Consider the following 19,438-nt stretch of genomic DNA (forward strand, 5'->3'; position numbering starts at 1 on the left):
GCCTGAAAAATACCCTTGCCACTGGGCATGTTTGCGGAGCTAAGAATATAAACACGGCCTTTAGCGATTCTTAGAGACACGAGTACATCTATATACTCCACTGAATATGCCTCTTCGCTGCGAATTTCAGCTGTGCATGTGGCTCAGAAGACAGATACTACACTGCCCGCCTGCGTGCTGCTCTCTGCCTAGGCTCATATATCCTGAATGGAATGGAAGAATTCCAACAACCAGCCTCGAGAAAATCACCCGTGATATTTTTCACCGTCGTTTGATTGCCAAATTCAAGGATAAGACCCCCGTGTTGCGTCGTAGCATCGAACGCTGGCCAGCCAACAGTGGAGCTGACCGTTGACGAGTCTTTGAGAAAGGCCAGAATGAAGTCCTGCATTGTTTCCGAAGTCGCAACCTCAAGGTCGGAAATTTTGCCCTTATCAGTCATATAGGTGCCGAAAATCATTAACAGGTCTGACCAGTGGAAGGCTCCAAGATACGGCACCGGGCTGATGTTGGAGAAATTACCCGCCCACTCGTATCGGTACGTCTCGAGCCCCAAGGTCGCACGCAATTTAGAGTCATCATAGGCGGTGCAGATCCACTGGCCCTCAAACTCCATTGCCAAATTCTCCTGTGCGCTGGCCATTTCTCTCGATGCATCTGACCGGATTGCCGGACCCCGCGCGACTTGGCCGGAGATGTACCGCTTAGTCTCATTTGAAAAAATATATCTCTCGTCCGCTGTCCCAAATAGTCAATTATATTGTAGATGCACTCGTCGAGGGAAGGATAAACAGACGGATACAGTTGGTGAAGGCAATTGAGGGAGTGCCGTTGTAGCGGTTGATGTACTCCTCTATCTGAACCCAGGATACCTGCCGCATGCATTCAAGCTCGGCGTCCGCGTCATCTCCATAGTTGCACCCGAGCCCTTTAGCCACAATATGAAAGTCTTGGTAGACATCCTCCGTCTCTGTAAGGTTAATTGTCACCGAGGGTGGCTGAGAGATGATACCAAATTTCGCCGCAAGTGGGTCGTGCGGGAAGGCCAGAGTGTATAAGTGGGTTAATGCGGCGCCTTGAGACTGTCCCCAGAGCTGTGTGGAAAATGTCAGACAATTCGAATGATCTCTCATCCGGGGAAAAGCAAAAAGGAAATGTAGAACCGACCATGATATTTTTCGGATCACCTCCAAAGGCCTCAATATTTTCCCATACCCATTCTACTGCAGCCCGGACATCCAGAATGGTCAGCGAGGGCTCCTTTAGCGCTCTCGATTTAGGGTCTAGAAGAGTATATCATGGGTTAGCTCTTTCATGCACCTAGATAGGAAATGGCAACAATAGTTGAGTCTCACTTCCGAATATATTGAGCCTGTAGTTTATTGTCACCACTATGTGTTCCTGAGAGCGTGACACCCAGTGAGACGGCAACTGGGATGGAACCTCGATTCCGCCAGTAACCCCACCGCCACCAGTGACAAATAGCGCAACAGGCAGCTTCGAGGTCTTGTTAGCGTAGGAGGGTGTCCAAATAGCAAGCGAAAGGCAGTCTTCGGCGGAAGACCAGGCCGTCGCACCCTGGTTGTCGGCTTCACCAACGCTAAGCAGCAAACTGGTGGGCTCATACTCGGACCATAGGGCGTCACTCGTAGCAACATATTGTGGACAGGCTAGTGGGATCAGCATTAGTATACTTGCAATCCATAGCCGCAACAGGAAGCATAACGGTCAGATCCACCTACCCGGGCCATACCGAGTCGAGTCAATTTTCTTCGAGGAGTGCGACAACCGTTGAGGAGGGAGCCATCGGAGGTCCCCTACTGGTGGCTGAAAGGAATAATTAGCTTCCTTCACAATATACGCATTATAAATAGAGGGAGAGGGAACCTGGTGTCTCACCTGGGCAAAAGGAACACGCAAAAATTGGCGGACGTCGGGGTAGGTGTCATTCAGCATGCCAATGAATGTTCCTGTGCGCGTCTCGACGGTGAGATTGGACCAATTAGACAGCGTGCGAGCGGGTTGCCAAGTCAAATTCGCATAATATGGAGGGTTGAGTTCACCGAGGGCCACGGCAGCCAGCCCCAGCAATCCAAATGGAGTGAGTTGAAGCATGACAACGATGATATATGGACAATGCCAGCAGGTATGCGCAAGTATACATCTGCCCAGAGTGCCCTTAATAAACATTTATTTATGCTCAAACCCTTTCATCGGATCACTCGGATAATCCAGTAGATCGGAGCATTTCCCCACACGGAATGTGGGTGTGTGTGGAGTGTTAAAAGTATATCCGCGGGGGCGCCGTCGTAGCAGGCTCCAGATGCTCTCTACGTACTGCGGTCATCCGCTTTGGCCTAAAAAAAGCGGGGGGATCACCGCAGGTTTACCGTAGATAGTGATTTGGTCCGAAGCTCAATCACGGAGATGGAAAGCCTAGATTCGAGCCGGGGATAACACTATCATTAAGCCGTATGCTACATTCTGTTCTAGTCCGTGCCGAAATCCAGGTGTTAGGTACCAGAACTCTGACCCTCCTGACAGAACTAATTAAACAGATTCACACTGGGTCTCTGATAATGTACCGCGACATCCAGATCGCTGCAGATCATCACTTTAATCTCGGTCTACGTGCCGTTTTCGGCATAAGTGAGCGACGACGCTGAACGGTCTCGAAGGAGGATAAAGTAGAAGAATAACTCACTGACGCTGGGGCATGCAGGTAATCGCACGCCAATCATATTGATTCCCGAAAAAAGATCTGCGCCTCGGTTTCCCTTGCGCGGCAATTTAAACCGCGTAGCCCGAGTCCTCAAACAAGCTTAGCGAACGCCAAGGCTCTTGAGTCTTTACCCGCCTCGCTTCGCTGGCTCCTTTGACACGTAAGTAGGGGTAGGGGCTTGACGTACGACGTTCCCACTCTGACGAACATGGTGTACCTACGTATGATGTTGGTGGTTACTAGGAATTTTGGCTTTCGGGTGAGACCCACTTTCCAATTAGCAAATCTCCCGGAACGATCGACACAACGGAGCTCTGTCGTCGATCACACTTCTCAGCCTTTTTCTGCACTATACTGGCACTATCACATCCCCACTTTTCTTATGATATTCTTTACGGTCTCCATACAAGGTACGCGTCCTCCGAGGCTGCGACTATTACACCGAAAGTTTTCGGACTGGATGTAACCAATGCACAAATTGATTTAATTGATTTAAGATGCTTTCTGCACCTTTTTCTGTCCCATCTTGTCAAACATTTATTTCGAGTACCGGCCATCATGGAAAACCTTTCATTTTCTGGGCTTTCTAGACTACTTGCTTCGGCGGCCGTTCTTTCAAGTTTGATCCCGAGCTCGTCCGCCGCGTTATATGACACAGTCATCGAGACCAAGTATGGCAAGGTCCAAGGATACCCTGCCTTTAACAGCACCCCAAGCGGCAATCTGGCCAATTGGAAAGAAATTACGGTCTGGAAGAACATCCCATTTGCGGCAACCACAGGAGGTCAGAACCGTTGGCGAGCGCCCCAGCCGGCCAAATCGTGGCACAACACTATACGCAATGCGAAGTTTTATGGCAATGTCTGTCCCTCGGCCACTACCGAAACGCAGTACACAATCGATGAGGACTGCTTGAACCTGAATATCTGGGGTCCGGCAAACTCTTCTGATGCCAAGCTCCCAGTTGTAATGTGGAGTTATCCGGCAGAGTCCACTGCTGCTGATGCGCTCTTCGATGGCGGTGGAATGGCCGACAAAGGAATTGTGTTTGTCAACTATAATTATCGGACGGGATCATTTGGCTGGCTCGCGCACCCCGAGCTCAGCGAAGAATTCTACAGAGTCACTGGCTCCAATAGCTCCGGCAACTGGGGTATGCTAGATCAGTTTGCCGCATTAAAATGGATTCACGAGAACATTGCCGACTTTGGCGGTGATCCTGGGCATATCACTGTTATGGGGCAGTCAGCTGGATCTGCAGCTACCTACCATATTCTCAACAGCCCTCTCACAAAGGGTCTCATTAAAGATGCGATTATCGAAAGTGGTGTTCGTGACCCTCATGATCCGCTTTGCACTAGCCTTGCCGAGGGCTACAATACCCAGGCATATGTTTTAGCTCAAGGCCTTAATTATACCTTCAGCAAAAATGTCAGCACTATTGCCGAGATGCGAAAGCTTCCCTGGTCCGAATTAGAGGACACTGTGATGGACGGTTGGAGCTTTGGGGCAACGCTGGATTATTACGCTATGCCGGCTACTTATGCTGAAACTTTGCGCATCGGAGCGGCCAATAACGTGCCTATTATCACGGGCAATACGAAAGATGAGAGCGGTGCGGAGTATGGGTTAAACATCACCGTGGCCGAATACTTGAATGACCTGGACGAAACCTACACAACTGGTGATTGGGCTCAGAAATTCCTTGCACTTTACCCTGCAAACAACTCTGTCCGTGCCTCAGGCGCCTACAATTCTCAGTTCACCGACAGATCGAAGGTTGGCACGTGGCTCTGGACACAGCTGTGGGCCATCTCGAGCCAGCAGCCTGTTTACACCTACTTTTGGGATCACGCCCCGCCAGGTCAGGATCAAGGCGCTTATCATGAATCCGAGATCAACTACGTCCTCAACAATCTCTATGGCACTGACAAGCCATGGACCACTGAGGATTATGTAATTGCGGCGAAAATGAATGGATACTGGTCCAACTTCATCAAGACGGGCAATCCCAACGGCGATGGCTTAGTGCATTGGCCCTCCACCGCTGACAACGAGCTTGTGCAGCACGTGGGTGATGCCTGGGGAAGTATTCCTGTGGCGTCGAAGGCCAAGGTCGAGTTGTTCAAATCATGGTTCTCTACGCTCGAGGCTTACTAGTCTGTGGCCGTGGAGCAGGACGGGACATTGTGGAAATCTTGTGCTCTTCTTTAGAACTTGTGCCACGTCAAAATTTTAGAGAAACCTTCGCGCCGTCTGCGATAGCCTAGTACCGTAAAAAGAGCTGTTAGATAAGTTGTATATTCAATATGGTTGCAATATCCTCCAGCGGCGCTAGCTACTCCTCTGATGGCCAGATGTTTTCAAGAAACTTATACTATCAGAAATCTCCTAAAAGAAGCAGAATTCTCAGACATGGGCCTTCCAGTCCCCAGCAAAGATGGCGTCATTATTATCTAGGTGGTCTGAGCTTTTATAGCAGGAATGAATTTCTCTACGCGAAGGACCGAAGAGAGGACCGGAGGAAGAACCAATGCGGGGCTAGTATTTTGTTTGGGGTAAGGAAAAGACAATATCCGCATCGACTGGGTGGCATTCGCTTATACAAGCTCAAATGACCATTTAAGGATGAGCTAGGCCCAACCCTATACGCCACAATTTGGTGTTTAGGGAAGAAAAAGTAAGGAGAGCACCGAATGTAACTCGCTCGCTTAGCCAGATGATCGACTCGAGCCTGGCCATTTCCCCAGACAGGGGGCCCTATAGTCGCCGGATGTGGGGAATCGTGGGGAAGGGGGATGGGGTGGTTCCTTTCAGAGCTAGTTCGGAAATAACAGTGAAGTGTCAACTGTCAATACCGCCTACTTATCCCAGACTCTGTACTGGTTGGGCCCAGGCACGGGAGCAAGCTCGCGCTAAAACTGTAGGGGTAAGTCGGCCAAGCGAATGCTTGGTGGTAATTCTTTAGCCGAATCTCCTCAGTAGAGCAGAGGAGCTAGTTACAATTTTGGGGGGATAATTTAGTCCAGTTATAAACAGTGTTCCTTCCTCTTATATCTGCCCAGTGTTGCACATGTTAGTTTTTACCTCTTTCCAACTTTCTTGAACTTCAGCGGTAAAGCAGTCGCCCGATACACACACCAGCCATGCGTCCGGCCTTTTATCTATCTGCCTGGGGGGCTGTTGCATCGGCATCCTCCCTTAGCGACCTTTGCACAACAAGCTATGCCAGGTCTGCTCTTCCAAATGGTGTAATTTCTGGGATCACCATCGACGCATCCAGTGTGGAGGTGGACTTGATCCACAACGCATCGTTCTCATCCAGTTTCTTCCCGACCGCCGACATCGATTATTGTAATGTGACTTTTGCGTAATCGCACAACGGCATTCCTGGTGATATCGTCCACGTCTCTTACTGGCTTCCACACCCATCTGATTTCTCGAACCGCTATGTCTCAACTGGTGGATCTGGACTCGCCATAAACACGGGTACTTATATGTCCGCTTCAGTGGTATTACCGATGGTGGTTTTGGCTCGTTTGACGCTTCATGGGATGACGTCTTTCTCTTAAGTAACGGCACTATCAATTGGCAGTCGACATATATGATGGGTTACCAGGCTCATCACGAGCTTGCTCTGCTAGGCAAACAGTTTGCCAGGGAGATCTACAAAGTCTCCGACAACTCGAAGATCTATGCGTACTATCAGAGCTGCTCTGAGGGTGGGCGTGAGGGCTGGAGCCAATTGCAGAGGTTCCCTGATCAGTTCGACGGCGCGGTTGTTGGCGCCCCTGCATTACGTTTAGGCCAACAACAGGTCAACCACTTATTCGAGAATGTCGTTGAAAAAACACTTTCCTACTCCCCGCCTCCTTGCGAGCTGGATAAGATCGTGAACTTGACGATCGCCTTCTGCGACCCACTTGACGGTTTGGCTGATGGTGTTGTGTCGCGTTCTGACCTCTGCACTGAAGCCCTCCATCTCGAAAACTTTATTGGAAAAGCCTACTCTTGTGCTAGTAGCGGCAGTGTGCCTGCGCAAAAAGGCAAGATCACAGCCAAGGGCGTGGAAGTTGCCCAGACAATGCTAAATGGCCTACACAATTCTCAAGGCCAGCGCGCCTACATCACTTATCGGCCTGGTGCAGGCTTTGGTGATGTTAGTGCTGTGTACAACCAAGCTTCAGGCACTTGGGACAACGAAATCAGTAGCCTGGGTGGCGAATGGGTCGCACGCTACCTTCAACTCCGGGACGCCGATAATCTTGATACCCTTAATGGCGTGAACTACGACACACTTGTCGACTGGATGACGCTAGGAATGAACAGATACTACGACTCGCTTCAGACCACGTACCCGGACCTCAGTGCTTTGAGATCCGCAGGCGGTAAAATTATTCATATACACGGCGAGCAAGACAACTCAGTGCCCACAGCTTCATCAATACACTATTACGACTCGGTACGGAAGATCATGTATCCAAACTTGAGCTACCAAGAGGGCGTTGCAGCCCTAGACGACTTTTATCGCCTTTACTTGAGTGAGTGGCACATCACGGTTTACTTCCATTTGATATTTTGCAGCTCTAATCTCATCCAATTAGTTCCCGGTGCAGCCCACTGCGACTTCAATCCCTTACAGCCTACTGGGCCTTGGCCTCAAACCACCTTGCAAACTGTAATCGACTGGGTTGAGCGGGACGTGGCTCCAGCGACGCTCGAGGGCACAGGCCATATTGACACTATCTGCAAGTGGCCGCTTAGGCCGATGTGGTCTGGCAACGGGAAGAAATTTGAGTGCCAGTTTAGCCAATCTTCGATTGACAGCTTTACATATGAGTTCGATGCCTTCAAGGTGCCAGTTTACTAAGGAGGTCGGCTGATGGAACTCAGCAACGCGGTTGTGAGGCATAAATAGCCCTAAGGACCAGGCATACAATCGCAGCATGACGTTACAGTGCAGCTGCCCTTACAGCAACCACCTTTTTAGGGCGGAATTGTAGTCTGAAATTGAGGTTATGAAATAGGGGCATCGATGAACTTAATCCTCCCTGATTTTGAGCGTCGTCTGACTACAGAATGTATAATAGGATGGGGGTCCCAAAGTCTACTAGGTGATCGTCCGCCCGCTCGTACGGCACCACAGCCTGACCTACTAGACCCGCCCCGTCCTAGTCTTCCCCGTGGGGGAGACATCGTGGACGGGTCTCGCCCACACTAGAGGCACCGATATCCGAACCCAATTTACTGAGCTTCCGAACTCACGACTAACCATGGCTAACATAGCGATGCTCAAGATTCTAAACCAATAGCATACCAGTGTGATCTCGGTCCTTTAACCCGGATCGCATGATTGTCAAAGTGCTGACGTCTGCCGGATCCCCATGGGAAGCTTTGAAGCGAGCATAATACAGGATATGAGCCGGGACTGTTCTGATACGCGGCTGGTATGAATCAGGAACGAAATTGCACCATCGGAGGTGATTCTTTATCATCGATAGAAAGAACCAAACTGATCGCACCCATACGTCTCCTTCGCTCTTCTCCCGTGAGCAGACTATATAATCATCTTGTGCATCCTGCCCGCAAAGGATCACCCGCCGAAATTCGGTAGAGACACCCTCGTCACCCCAAACAAGGCACCGGCAGACTATCTCCATCAACTTGAACCAAATTCAATCAACAAAACCACCTACTCTGTCACCATGTTAGGCCTACGGCACCTTGCCATAGCCGAGACCTTCAACCTCACCCTCGGCCTGACCGTCATCCTCATCGCCGTCTCGCAGTTCAACTACGGCTTCGACCAGCAAGGCTTCAATACCACCCAAGCTATGTCCGCCTTCGATCGCCAGTACGGCACCTACAATCCTCAGACTGGAAAGTACGCACTGAAAACCGTCTGGCTCTCGATGTTTGCCTCCCTGCCCCTGCTCGGCATGGCCGTCGGCATCCTCTTTGGCAGTTTTGTGAGCAGCCGCTTCGGTCGACGGATGTGCATTTTCAGCATGAGCATATGGTCCTTGGTGGCCACGACCATCGTCATCACCGCTACGTCGGCGAAACAGATCTTGGCGGGAAGGGTGCTAGTGTTATTCTATGTTGGCATGCAACTGGCCGTTGTGCCGATTTACCAAGCAGAAATCACGCCGAGGAGGGCGAGGGGTTTTGTCGTTGGAACGTTTCAGCTGTCTTTGGGTGTAAGTTGTAGACCACCCGCCCTTCGATGGAGGGTGTTCCCTTTTCAGGGGATTGAAGGAATCACCGGCCACTGACTCGAAAGTTTCATATCAAAACAGATCGGAGGACTCGTCATCAACGCCGTGGCACGCGCAACCGGCAGCCTAGACTCCCCTGCAGCCTTTCGCATCCCGTACGGCCTCTTCTATGTCGTACCTGCCATCGTCGTCTGCGGCACCTGGTTCGTCCCTGAAGTAAGAAACAATCAAAGTCGCATACTGCCGATGCCTCCCATTTGATGCCCTTTCCTTGATTGGCTGATATCCAAAACAGTCCCCTCGCTGGCTCGCCATGAAAGGCCGAGACGCCGACGCCCTCGCCTCCCTGACGCGTCTGCGGAAGGGGAGGTTCACGCCCGAGGAAATCGCCACGGAGATGGCCGTCATCAAATCGGCCATCGACCATGAGGTCGAGAAGGGCTCTTTCAGGGACATGTTTAGAACCGCGCCGATGACCAAACGCACCATAGCAGTCTTAGGGGCCAACTTCTTCGCGCAGGCTAACGGGTACCAGGTCGTCAGTGTGTACGGCGCCATCTTCGTCAAGTCGCTGGGTTTCATCAACCCATTCACCTTCACCGTCATCAACGGGTCCCTGCAGGTCGTTCTTGTGCTTTTTGCAATGGTGCTGATGGACAAGCTCGGCCGGCGGCACCTGCTCTTCATCGGCGGCACGCTCCAGATGGCGGCCCAATTCGCCATGGCTGGCTTGGGAGTCAGACTCGATACAGACCTCTCCTCGAATCCCGTTAAGACTGGGATCTTGGCAGCGCTCATCTTACTGTCGTCCGGCTTCATCATTGGTTGGGCGCCGACGTGCCATGTCCTCAGCGCTGAGATTCCGAGCATGAAGTTGCGAGATATCACGTATCGAACTGCAAGTGTTCTTCAGATCTTGACGCAGTACGTCTCGTTGCCCTTCATCCTACTTTCCACTTCATTCGGCTAAACTGACTCCTCTATCCAAGATTCGCCGTGACCTTCTCCCTCCCCTACCTCCTCGACGCACCTTACGCCGACCTCGGTGCCAAGGTCGGCTTTATCTACGGCGGCGTCACCTTCCTCTCCATACTATTCGCCTACTTTTGCATCCCGGAGTGCAAAGGCCGTACTCTGGAGGAGATTGATGCCATCTTCGATGCCGGTTGCCCCATGAGGCATTTTTCCAAGTGGAAACTCGAGACGCCATTGGAAGATATTGGTAGCATAAAAAATCCCGAAGATGAAGGTAATGATGATGCCAAGGAGGATGGTAGGGTTGCTCATGTTGAAGACAATGGACGCGGTGCTTAGGGCTATCCCATCATGGTTCGAACGGTTCCACTGTCGCCGTCATTAGGGTTCCGAGGGGAGTGATGTGGAGCTAAACACCAGGGTGAAGTATAATTCCATCCCTTCGAGTAGAAGAGTTCAAATTCAGATGAATCAATCATTCATGGTCTAGCTGATCACGCTTAAGCCCTTGTCGTAACCAGTGGGTAGTCGGTAACACTCGCTGAATCGGAAAGCCCCACCGGGCAGAGGAATCCGCTCTGTGGAGTGACCTACGTAGTAACCCATACATAATAGTACACATGGTAGCACACATATGATAGTATAATACTTCTCTGTAGCATGCAGTACTCCGGGAAAAGGTTTTTAGGTGACGCCTCTGGCGTGCATGTATACAGTATGCAGCACGCAGGATGCTGTATACATCCTACTCTGATGATTTTGTCGCCTGATGGAAGATTAAATTGATCTTGGTAACGAGAACCTGGTTTTGAACCCCCGCTGTGAAAACCAGGCTTAATGCATCGCTGTCGTAGTACACGGTAGTCGCGAGTTCGGAATCTAGGTGGGTTAGCTTCGGATCTCGGTGCCTCTAGTGTGGGCGGGACCCGTACACGATGCCTGGAAACGGCTGGACGGAACCCCCTCATAACGCCCTATGATCTCGGATACTGGCCATACATGGCTCATGGGTCCGTGGACAGCCGTCTATGCGGGGGTGGAAATGTGGGAAAGTGGCTGGCTCACAGACGGCAGCAGCGCCTCAACCACGTTCGAACCCGCGGTTCCATAAACATCCCTTGCCAGTCAACATATAGGACGAGGTATACCCCTTGGGCAGTAGCGAATCGATCTGTCAGTCGAACGTTCCACCCCATATAGATAAGTCTTTAGAGGCTAGCCGATATTTTTGACCGGTGCGTTCCCAATGCTCGGAAAATTACACGGATGGGCACCACTGCCCGAGTCGAATAACTTCATACTCATCACTTGAACAGCTTTTTCGAATATTTGATCAAAAACTTTCTACCTCTGGATCTTTGCACGAAATCGCAGTCAAAACACCACTACCACCTTCCTTCCCCCAGCGACAATGGCAACCAAGCAACCCAATTTTCTCATCATCGTCGCCGACGACCTCGGCTTCAGTGACATCTCCCCCTACGGAGGGGAGATCTCCACTCCTGTCCTCTCCCAGCTCGCCGCCGAAGGCATCCGCATGACCAACTTCCACACCGCGTCGGCTTGCTCGCCCACGCGCTCAATGCTCTTCTCCGGCACGGACAATCACATCGCCGGTTTGGGCCAGATGGCCGAGCACATGCGCGCTCACGGGACCTTCTTCCAGGACAAGCCCGGGTACGAAGGCTACTTGAATTTCCGGGTGGCTGCGCTGTCGGAGGTTCTGCAAGATGCAGGGTATTTGACCATGATGTCGGGGAAGTGGCATCTGGGCCTGACCAAAGAGCTGGCGCCGTGTAGCAGGGGCTTCGACAAGAGTTTCTCCTTCCTTCCTGGGAGTGGGAATCATCATGGCTGGGAGCCACAGTTGGAGGATGGGGAGTTTCGGATTCCGTGCATGAATACCGATGGGTTTTGGATGGATGGGGAGGAGTTTCTGGATCGCGAGGCCGACCTGCCTGAGGATTTCTACTCGACGACGAGTTTCACGGATCGTCTGTTGGATTTCTTTGCAAAGAGGGATGAAAGAGAGAAGGACAAGCCGTTCTTCGCGTACCTCCCGTTGACGGCGCCGCACTGGCCGCTGCAGGCGCCGAGGAAGGTGGTCGCGAAGTACCACGGCAAGTACCAAGATGGGCCGGATGCGCTGACGCAGCAACGATTGAAGCGCATGGTGGAATTGGGAATCGTGGCTGCCGGGGTGGAACCTGCTCCACCATCCGGGGTGCTCGGCAAGGAGTGGAACGATATGAGCGAGGAGGAAAGGACCGCTTCGGCGCGCAAAATGGAGGTGTTTGCGGCGATGGTGGATCTCATTGACACCAATATCGGAAGGGTGGTGGATTACCTACGGGAGACGGACGAGTTGGACAACACCTTCGTGTTGTTCATGTCGGATAATGGAGCAGAGGGGGCAGCATTGGAGGCTCTTCCGGTAAGTTGTGACCAGTCTTTGATAGAGAAGTGGTGATATTCCTTTGGAGGATACTCATAGCTGATATATGCTTAGATGATGGGAAACAAAACCACCATGGCAGGTGTGATTGAGAAATACTATGATAACCGGGTCGAGAACATCGGGGAGAAGACCTCGTTTGTGTGGTATGGTAGGTTCGACTGCGCCCCATCCTTTCAATATACAGGCGACCTCTCGGGGTTGTTCTCTTCCCCCTCTGGGCAGACGAACTAACAACCCCTTCTCTCTAGGAGCGCGTTGGGCCTGCGCCGCCACTGCGCCCTCCCGCGGCTCCAAGTGCTGGATTACCGAAGGCGGCATCCGCTGTCCATGCGTGATCCGATACCCTCCCTTCTCGGCCCGTCAAAGCGCCATCACCCACCGCTTCACCACCGTCATGGACATCCTCCCGACGATTCTCGACCTCGCGGGCGTCGCACACCCGGGGTCCTCGTTTCGTGGACGGACCGTGGTAGCGCCACGCGGTCAGTCCTGGGTGCCACACCTGTCGTCGCCCGACTACTGCGCTCCCGAAAGCACGGTGCACGACGAGGAGACACACGTCCACGGGTGGGAATTGTTCGGACAGCGGGCGATCCGCGAAGGGCCGTGGAAGGCGGTTTGGATTGCGAGTCCGCGCGGGAAGGACGATTGGGAGTTGTATAATGTCGAGAGGGACCCCGGCGAGCTGCAGGACCTGTCGAAGACGGAGACGGAGGTCATGGCGAGGTTGGTGGATCACTGGGAAACGTATTTTGCGGAGACCGGGATGGTGCAGACGCCTCAGTTTGCCGTTACGAAGGCTTAGTTAGACAGACGGGATCTAGACCTAGAATATCTTGGAGACGGTGTGTGAAGAGGAACACCTGGAGTTGAGGAGTGAGCAGCATCTACCTAGACGGCGAAAGACTTCATTTGAACAAGTGTAGAAATCCAAGTTATATAGATACAGATCTACATACTAACCCGCTCATGGGTCCCATTCTGCTCTGCCGCCTCCGCTCCCCTCTTCAGCATCTTCAAACGCTCCTCCATCTGCTCTCGCGGGCTCTTCAAGTCCACGTGAGGAAACCGGTCATCCTTCTCCCACGGCATGAAATCGCTGCCCTCCACCAACCACTTCAGAGTGACTTTCTCAAACCGGTCCACAACCTCCTTATAATCGGCATTCCCTGCCAGATTGTGCATCTCATGGGGATCCCTCTCCCGGTTATATAGCTCCGCCGGCTCGTATAGCCGGTAGACAAACGTCCACTCCTGATCTCGAGCCGAGATGGCCTTCCCAACGAGCGACGTATCCGTGTGTTGCAAGCCCGCCTTGATATCGTACGGATACGGCGCCTGCTCGAGCAGCGGCTCCTCCGAGGTGAGGAAGCCGCCTTCCGAGAAGGAATACGCTTTGTGTTCGGTCTCACCTCGGCACAGCATGGGAACCCACGACTTCCCATTATGCGCAAAGTGCTCCGCAATCCCCGACATCTCAAAGACGGTCGGAACCAAATCAACCATCTCGGTCATCCCCGATACGGTCGTCCCCTCCGGCAGGCCTGCACCGCCGATGAGGAGCGGCTCATGAACCAATGAGTCCGACAACCCCGATGGCCACTTCTCAATCAGTCCGTGGTCACCCAGGTACTCTCCATGATCGGTGAAAAACATCATCACCGTGTCCTTCCACAGCCCCAACCCGTCGACCTTGCGCACCACCCGCCCAAACTGGTCATCTAAGCGCGAGATCATGCCGTAGTACGTAGCCTTGACCTCCCGCCAGATGTCCTCCGTGGCTCTGTCGGTGCCGTACTGTTCCCGGATTGTTGCCATATAACGTGGCTCGTAGCCGGTCTTCTTCTCTGGTTGAGAGACGGTGGCGGGAATGGAGGAGCGGTCGTACATGCTGAAGTACGGTTCCTCGACCTGGAAGGGACAATGCGGGAAGAGTAGTGGCATAAATAGTACCCAGGGTTTGTCGGCCGGGGGACAATCGAGCCATGTCAGAGCCGAGCGCACGACTGCCTCGTCGTAGTCGAGGGCGTCGGAGTGGTTGCGGAGGCCTTTGTAGAAGAGTCTTGCCCAGACATTATTCTTCTTGTCGTCATCCTCGTCCTGCCCCCCATCGCTAGAAAACTTGGGTACGAATTCCGGCGTTTCCAGGAATCCATACTCACTCACACTCAACTCGGTCACCGTCGGTGCAAAGGTGTCCCCCCGTGGAGCCAGGCACGCAACGTGGTACCCGTTCTCCTTCAGGCTGCGGAACAGGTTTGGTTCCCACGGTTTGATCAGATTCTCGAGGCTACGGTGCCCGGACACGTGCGGGTAGGTGCCCGTGAACATGCTGCAGCGGGACTGCGAGCAGACCGAGGCTTGGGTGAAGCAGTTGGTGAAGAGCGTCCCTCGCCGGCGGAAGGCATCGATGTTGGGCGTGCGGATGATGCCGCTTAACGGGGACTGGGAGGAGCCGGTGGTGGTGCAGCCTAGGGAGTCGTACCGGAGCTGGTCCGGCATGAAGATGATGTAGTTGGGACGGGAGCCACCGTTGGGAGTGCTCACACCCTCCAGCGGCATGGGTAGAGCAGGGAGTTTGTGGGCGGATGGCATGTTGAGCGATTGGCTGTGAAGTTGTATAAGTGGGTGCGTCCAGGAGAGACTGCTTAGCCAACTAGCTGATGCAGGAGATTCGAGGGCGTCGTTGAGCTGCGGTTGAGGAGATAGGGAAATTGGTCATGTTGTCAATCCCCACGCCAGTACTGTGCTTTTTGTTGCCTTTACTCTGTTGGTTATCCTAATACTGACATGGCTCCACGATATGTTCATCCGAGATCTCGGCTCGGGGGTGGGACCCATCGGATCTCGCTGTGGGTCATCCTGACATCCGGGCAAGTAGTCCAGTTGATCGTGATATTGGAACATGTTTAGCGCGGGTCGAGGCTGGGCTGGAGCTCGCACGACATCTCAAGGGACTATGTCTTGATCTCCCCGCTCGCCCCCGCGCACAAAGCATCTTGAAGTCCACCTTATGAGTGGGCTCCCCGGCGGCCCATGCCACCACATGTGCGTCCCCGGATATCGGAGCTCGCAGACTATCTGGGACCCCCTTTGAGAACAACAAGTGCAACGAGTCATGCCGGAAGCTGAACTCAGACCTGCCTGTCAGCAATGCCGCGCAAGGAAGGTGCGATGTGACCGAGCCGAGCCGAGTTGCGGTTCCTGCTCGCGCCTTGGCTTCCGCTGCTCGGCTGCCGGCGAGTCACGTTTCCCAGTAGCAGAGGATGAGCAAGTCGACTATAGCCAAAGTTCGACTGCCTCCTCCTCATCATCCTCATCACAAGTCTTGCTCACCCAAGCGGGAACTAAGAGGCGGCGAACGCTGCAGGCGTGCCAGCAGTGCCGCTTGCAGAAGGTGAAATGTTTGGGTTCAGGTTCGGGTTCGGGTGATGGCTCAACAAGCAACTGCAAGAGATGCCAGGCAAGAGGTTGCCCGTGCATCTGGGGAACGACAACCAATGATACGGATCGAGATAGAGCCGAGAGTTGTCACATCGCTATGGACTCGTATTTGCCGACCCCTGCTCCCAAGAGGGCTATCACAGGAGGAACCTGGGGTATGGCCGTCTCCTCACCAGAAGGAAGAGAGGGGGGCGGCTTTTTGATAGACAAGATCATAGTGCGACGGTACATCGACACGTACTTTTCCAAGACCAACCCGATGACGTGTATCTTCCTACACAAGCCCTCCGTCTTAGCTGCATGGAGTAAAGACGAGCTGGATCCTTTTCTGCTCCGAGCGCTGTGCGCCTCGGGATTAATGCTCATGGACAACAGCTATGGGCAGCCATCGGATAGAGAAATCGTCGTGACCACAGCCCGAACATGGATACACGAAGTGCAGTCGGTTCTGCTTTCTAGCCACGCGGGTCGATTTCCCCTGGTGCAAGTGCACGCCCTTGTTCTCGTCATCCTCTTTCATTTTCACGTTGGCGAGGTGGCCCAGGCTTGGGACCTCGTCGCACTGGCTGCACGGCGCGCCTTTGCGCTGCAACTCAATCACGAGCGACCTGAACTAGAGCCAGCTGCTCGGGAGTCGCGTCGCCGCCTGGTCTGGGCCATCTATCTTCTCGACCGGTTGTTTTCAGGTGGTATCGAAGACCTAGCAATCTGCCCCAGTGAGCGCATGCACATCAAGCTGCCATGCGATGATACCAGTTTCCAGAGGGGCATCCCATCGCGGGCTGAGTATCTGGAGAGCATCCCGGGAAGCGTGGATGACGCACACAGGTCTGATGATCCGTATGGGAAGGACGTGCTCGCGTATTACATCCGGCTGAGCGCCTCGCGGGACAATATCCTGCGATACACCAAAGGCGTCCGTCGCTCAGGCGCGAGCCCCGTAGCCACCAAGGGCAGACTGGAAGCCCTCCAGCGGGAGCTTCAGACATTGCAGGACCGACTCCCCGAGGATCTTAGGCTCAGCCCCAGCCAGCTCCTGCTGAAAACACATTCCCCGGATAGGGATGGCTACATTCTCCTGCACACCCTCTGGTTCCAGTGCCACTGCGACCTGTACCGCTTTCTCATTCCCGGGATCCGCGAATCCGTTTCCGAAGCTGCCATGTGCGCAACACCACCCGAGTTGATCGACACCTACCAGCGCGCCTGCTTATCCAACGCTATCCAGCTCTGCGACCTCTGGTCGACCACGCACGCCAACTTACGCAATCTCGGCGAAGAGACTGTCGACGATCTCTTTCTGCCAGTCAGCATATACCAGGTCGCGCAGATCCTGCACCACCTACACCATCTTCTCCCCCCATTTCCGGACCGGCACTCCCTGGACAGGCTTGGGGTGCAACTTGGCGATGCACTGGAGATGGCCTGGTCGATGCCGAATTTGCCAGCGCATGTGGTGAGCTGTCTGCGAGACGTGGAGCGCGTGCTGGGTGTGTTGGGCCGGGATGAGGATCGGAATGGTAGTAGGGATAGGGCTACGGGGCCTCAGGTCACTCGCACTATGGGAGCAGGATCATGCACAAGTAAGGACGATAATGACGGGCAGCAGGCTGCGTATGGCATGGATCATCTCCCATCGCGACACTCGTTGATTCCCTGTGCCAGCAGAGTGTCTGGAACGCTGGAAGACGACGGCGGATATGTGTCTACGTGGGGTGACAACAACGCCAGTATCAGGGGGCCCACGGTGGATCTAGTACCTCCAAATTCCCCTTCAATCGCTCACATCGCGCATGCTGCAACACATCGGACCGTGCTACCGTCATTTCAGAGCCTTGGAATGGGTTCTGATGCTCCAACGTCTCATGGGATTCCTGGTCCTAGTTCTCCTCCTCCTCCTTTCCCTCACAACATAAACCCAGTGACACATCAGAGCACTCCTGCTGGCCACGTAGGAACTCAGGCCCCTGACAGTCTCTGGAATCCGTTCGATATGGAGCTGAATGGTTATTATGACGTCGGGCTTGACCAGCTGTTCGTGTCACTGGCGGGTATTACATGATCGAGATTATATTCTGCTGGATGAATATCTAACCGAGTGCTATCACCCCCTGTCTTGTACGGCAGATGGGTACTTTTACCAATGATCCGTAACAGATATTTATGGGCTGTCTGAAGTTTAGATGCAGCCCAATGGGCATATTCTGATAGGCTGCGGAGATCTAATCTTGATACACTTGATAACTTAGAGGTTGATGAATAATTATGATTCTCTTTTACCCTCCCAGAATAGTGACATTGGGTAGAAGAAGCTGCCTCGGAGCTTTGGCCTAGTCTAAGAACTTTAAGAGGTAAACGGTGGGATGGCGCTCATTTTTCTCTTGCGACTTCATATAGACCAGATGTTATCTGCCTGCCACTTCTTGGCTTGCTCTTTCCGTCTTAGTTATTCCATCGTTAAACCAGTCAAAAGTCCATTAGGGCCTTCAAGCACACCCGCATCGGCCACCATTTTCATCCACTCCGTCAAGTCCTCTTCAGCCCAATTCTCAAGATCAGCTGAAGCCACATCTTTAGATATATTTTCATCAGCCATATCACTCATCATCGACATTGTCCGGCTGGCAAGTGCCACAAATATCTCACGGTAGGGCGCAGCAACATCCCATCGTTCTGCCATGATCACCAAGGCCACTGTGCAGTCATTACATGTGTTGTTTGCTTGCTCATGGCCAGATGCCTTTCGTGCCGCAGGCGATGTCCAAAGGCAGTGAAGATACGTCAATCCCGCAAGAAATAGCTCGTGAAGTGCCGCCCAGGTACAGCTCGTTAGCTTCCCTAAATACTGACGACGATAACTTTGGCAAATGCTCTCTGCAGCCCCCAGACAATCAAGGAAAACATCTTCTGTTGTCCCTGCCCGGTGATCGACGATCTGGGCTCTATAAAGCTGTAAAATGGTATAGTTATATTCCAGATCATACCAATCTGCAGTCGTAAATAAGACAAGCTCTTCATTTGCATGAGAAGGCACGGGCGGGATCTCAGAGCGCCATTTCTCGATCTCGGCACGGATATTCTGCACGTCAATCTGCTGGTCGTGCTTGTCCGAACAAGTCGGGTCGGTTTTTGAGTAAAGACGGGTGTGGATATGATTCAAAAGACGTCGAATTCGAAATGTATGAATCGCTCTCGTCATGTTGTTTGGCGTATCACTCGGAGAGCTCCGTGGCGTGCCAACAAGCCCTGTGCGCTTAATGCATGTATCATCGATGTCAATCGGGTACTGTACATGAACAGATTAGAACAAAAAGTGAAGCATGCCTTTGGGCTGGTAATCCAAGGCCTTCAAAACATACTTCAACGTCAACCTCCTGGTAAGGGACACCCAGGGGTCGACCCAACATGACGGCAGCTTGAGTCTCCACCACATAGGCACACCAGAACACCCTCTTGCGTAATTCTATCTGAAGTAGATCTGCAGCCGGTGCAAAGTGCTTTGTATTCCGGTGATAACCCAGATCAATACACTGACGAAGTGCTAGACCAGCGAGTTTCCTATATGTCATAAGCAAGAGATCCTTTTCTCGTTTTCACGTGTTCCATACCAGTGCGAAGTAC

General features: G+C 52.9%; 8 protein-coding genes across 8 annotated transcripts; 5 read left to right on the top strand and 3 right to left on the bottom strand.

Annotated features, from left to right (window-relative positions):
* Positions 1-157: 157 nt before the first annotated feature.
* Positions 158-2,115, bottom strand: PFLUO_LOCUS8271 (uncharacterized protein; the record flags this gene model as incomplete). The annotated part of the gene is made up of 6 exons (XM_073785990.1): positions 158-738; positions 797-1,094; positions 1,168-1,283; positions 1,356-1,670; positions 1,743-1,827; positions 1,900-2,115. 6 exons carry the CDS (start codon positions 2,113-2,115, stop codon positions 158-160), a joined length of 1,611 nt encoding a protein of 536 aa, XP_073642290.1.
* A 1,165-nt stretch (positions 2,116-3,280) lies between these two features.
* Positions 3,281-4,882, top strand: PFLUO_LOCUS8272 (uncharacterized protein; the record flags this gene model as incomplete). The annotated part of the gene is made up of 1 exon (XM_073785991.1): positions 3,281-4,882. One exon carries the CDS (start codon positions 3,281-3,283, stop codon positions 4,880-4,882), a length of 1,602 nt encoding a protein of 533 aa, XP_073642291.1.
* A 1,444-nt stretch (positions 4,883-6,326) lies between these two features.
* PFLUO_LOCUS8273 (uncharacterized protein) lies at positions 6,327-7,592 on the top strand (the record flags this gene model as incomplete). Its single annotated transcript, XM_073785992.1, has 2 exons — positions 6,327-7,263; positions 7,327-7,592. The coding sequence occupies 2 exons, from the start codon at positions 6,327-6,329 to the stop codon at positions 7,590-7,592; spliced, it is 1,203 nt and encodes a 400-aa protein (XP_073642292.1).
* An 835-nt stretch (positions 7,593-8,427) lies between these two features.
* On the top strand, positions 8,428-10,254 carry PFLUO_LOCUS8274 (uncharacterized protein; the record flags this gene model as incomplete). Its single annotated transcript, XM_073785993.1, has 4 exons — positions 8,428-8,922; positions 9,022-9,156; positions 9,236-9,864; positions 9,930-10,254. 4 exons carry the CDS (start codon positions 8,428-8,430, stop codon positions 10,252-10,254), a joined length of 1,584 nt encoding a protein of 527 aa, XP_073642293.1.
* A 1,072-nt stretch (positions 10,255-11,326) lies between these two features.
* On the top strand, positions 11,327-13,178 carry PFLUO_LOCUS8275 (uncharacterized protein; the record flags this gene model as incomplete). Its single annotated transcript, XM_073785994.1, has 3 exons — positions 11,327-12,349; positions 12,425-12,521; positions 12,622-13,178. 3 exons carry the CDS (start codon positions 11,327-11,329, stop codon positions 13,176-13,178), a joined length of 1,677 nt encoding a protein of 558 aa, XP_073642294.1.
* A 146-nt stretch (positions 13,179-13,324) lies between these two features.
* On the bottom strand, positions 13,325-14,968 carry PFLUO_LOCUS8276 (uncharacterized protein; the record flags this gene model as incomplete). Its single annotated transcript, XM_073785995.1, has 1 exon — positions 13,325-14,968. The coding sequence occupies one exon, from the start codon at positions 14,966-14,968 to the stop codon at positions 13,325-13,327; it is 1,644 nt and encodes a 547-aa protein (XP_073642295.1).
* A 946-nt stretch (positions 14,969-15,914) lies between these two features.
* PFLUO_LOCUS8277 (uncharacterized protein) lies at positions 15,915-17,879 on the top strand (the record flags this gene model as incomplete). The annotated part of the gene is made up of 1 exon (XM_073785996.1): positions 15,915-17,879. The coding sequence occupies one exon, from the start codon at positions 15,915-15,917 to the stop codon at positions 17,877-17,879; it is 1,965 nt and encodes a 654-aa protein (XP_073642296.1).
* A 384-nt stretch (positions 17,880-18,263) lies between these two features.
* Positions 18,264-19,224, bottom strand: PFLUO_LOCUS8278 (uncharacterized protein; the record flags this gene model as incomplete). The annotated part of the gene is made up of 2 exons (XM_073785997.1): positions 18,264-19,103; positions 19,177-19,224. The coding sequence occupies 2 exons, from the start codon at positions 19,222-19,224 to the stop codon at positions 18,264-18,266; spliced, it is 888 nt and encodes a 295-aa protein (XP_073642297.1).
* Between the last annotated feature and the right edge of the window lie 214 nt (positions 19,225-19,438).

Source organism: Penicillium psychrofluorescens (assembly GCF_964197705.1).
Source record: "Penicillium psychrofluorescens genome assembly, chromosome: 5".
NCBI classification, from domain to species: Eukaryota; Fungi; Ascomycota; class Eurotiomycetes; order Eurotiales; family Aspergillaceae; genus Penicillium; species Penicillium psychrofluorescens.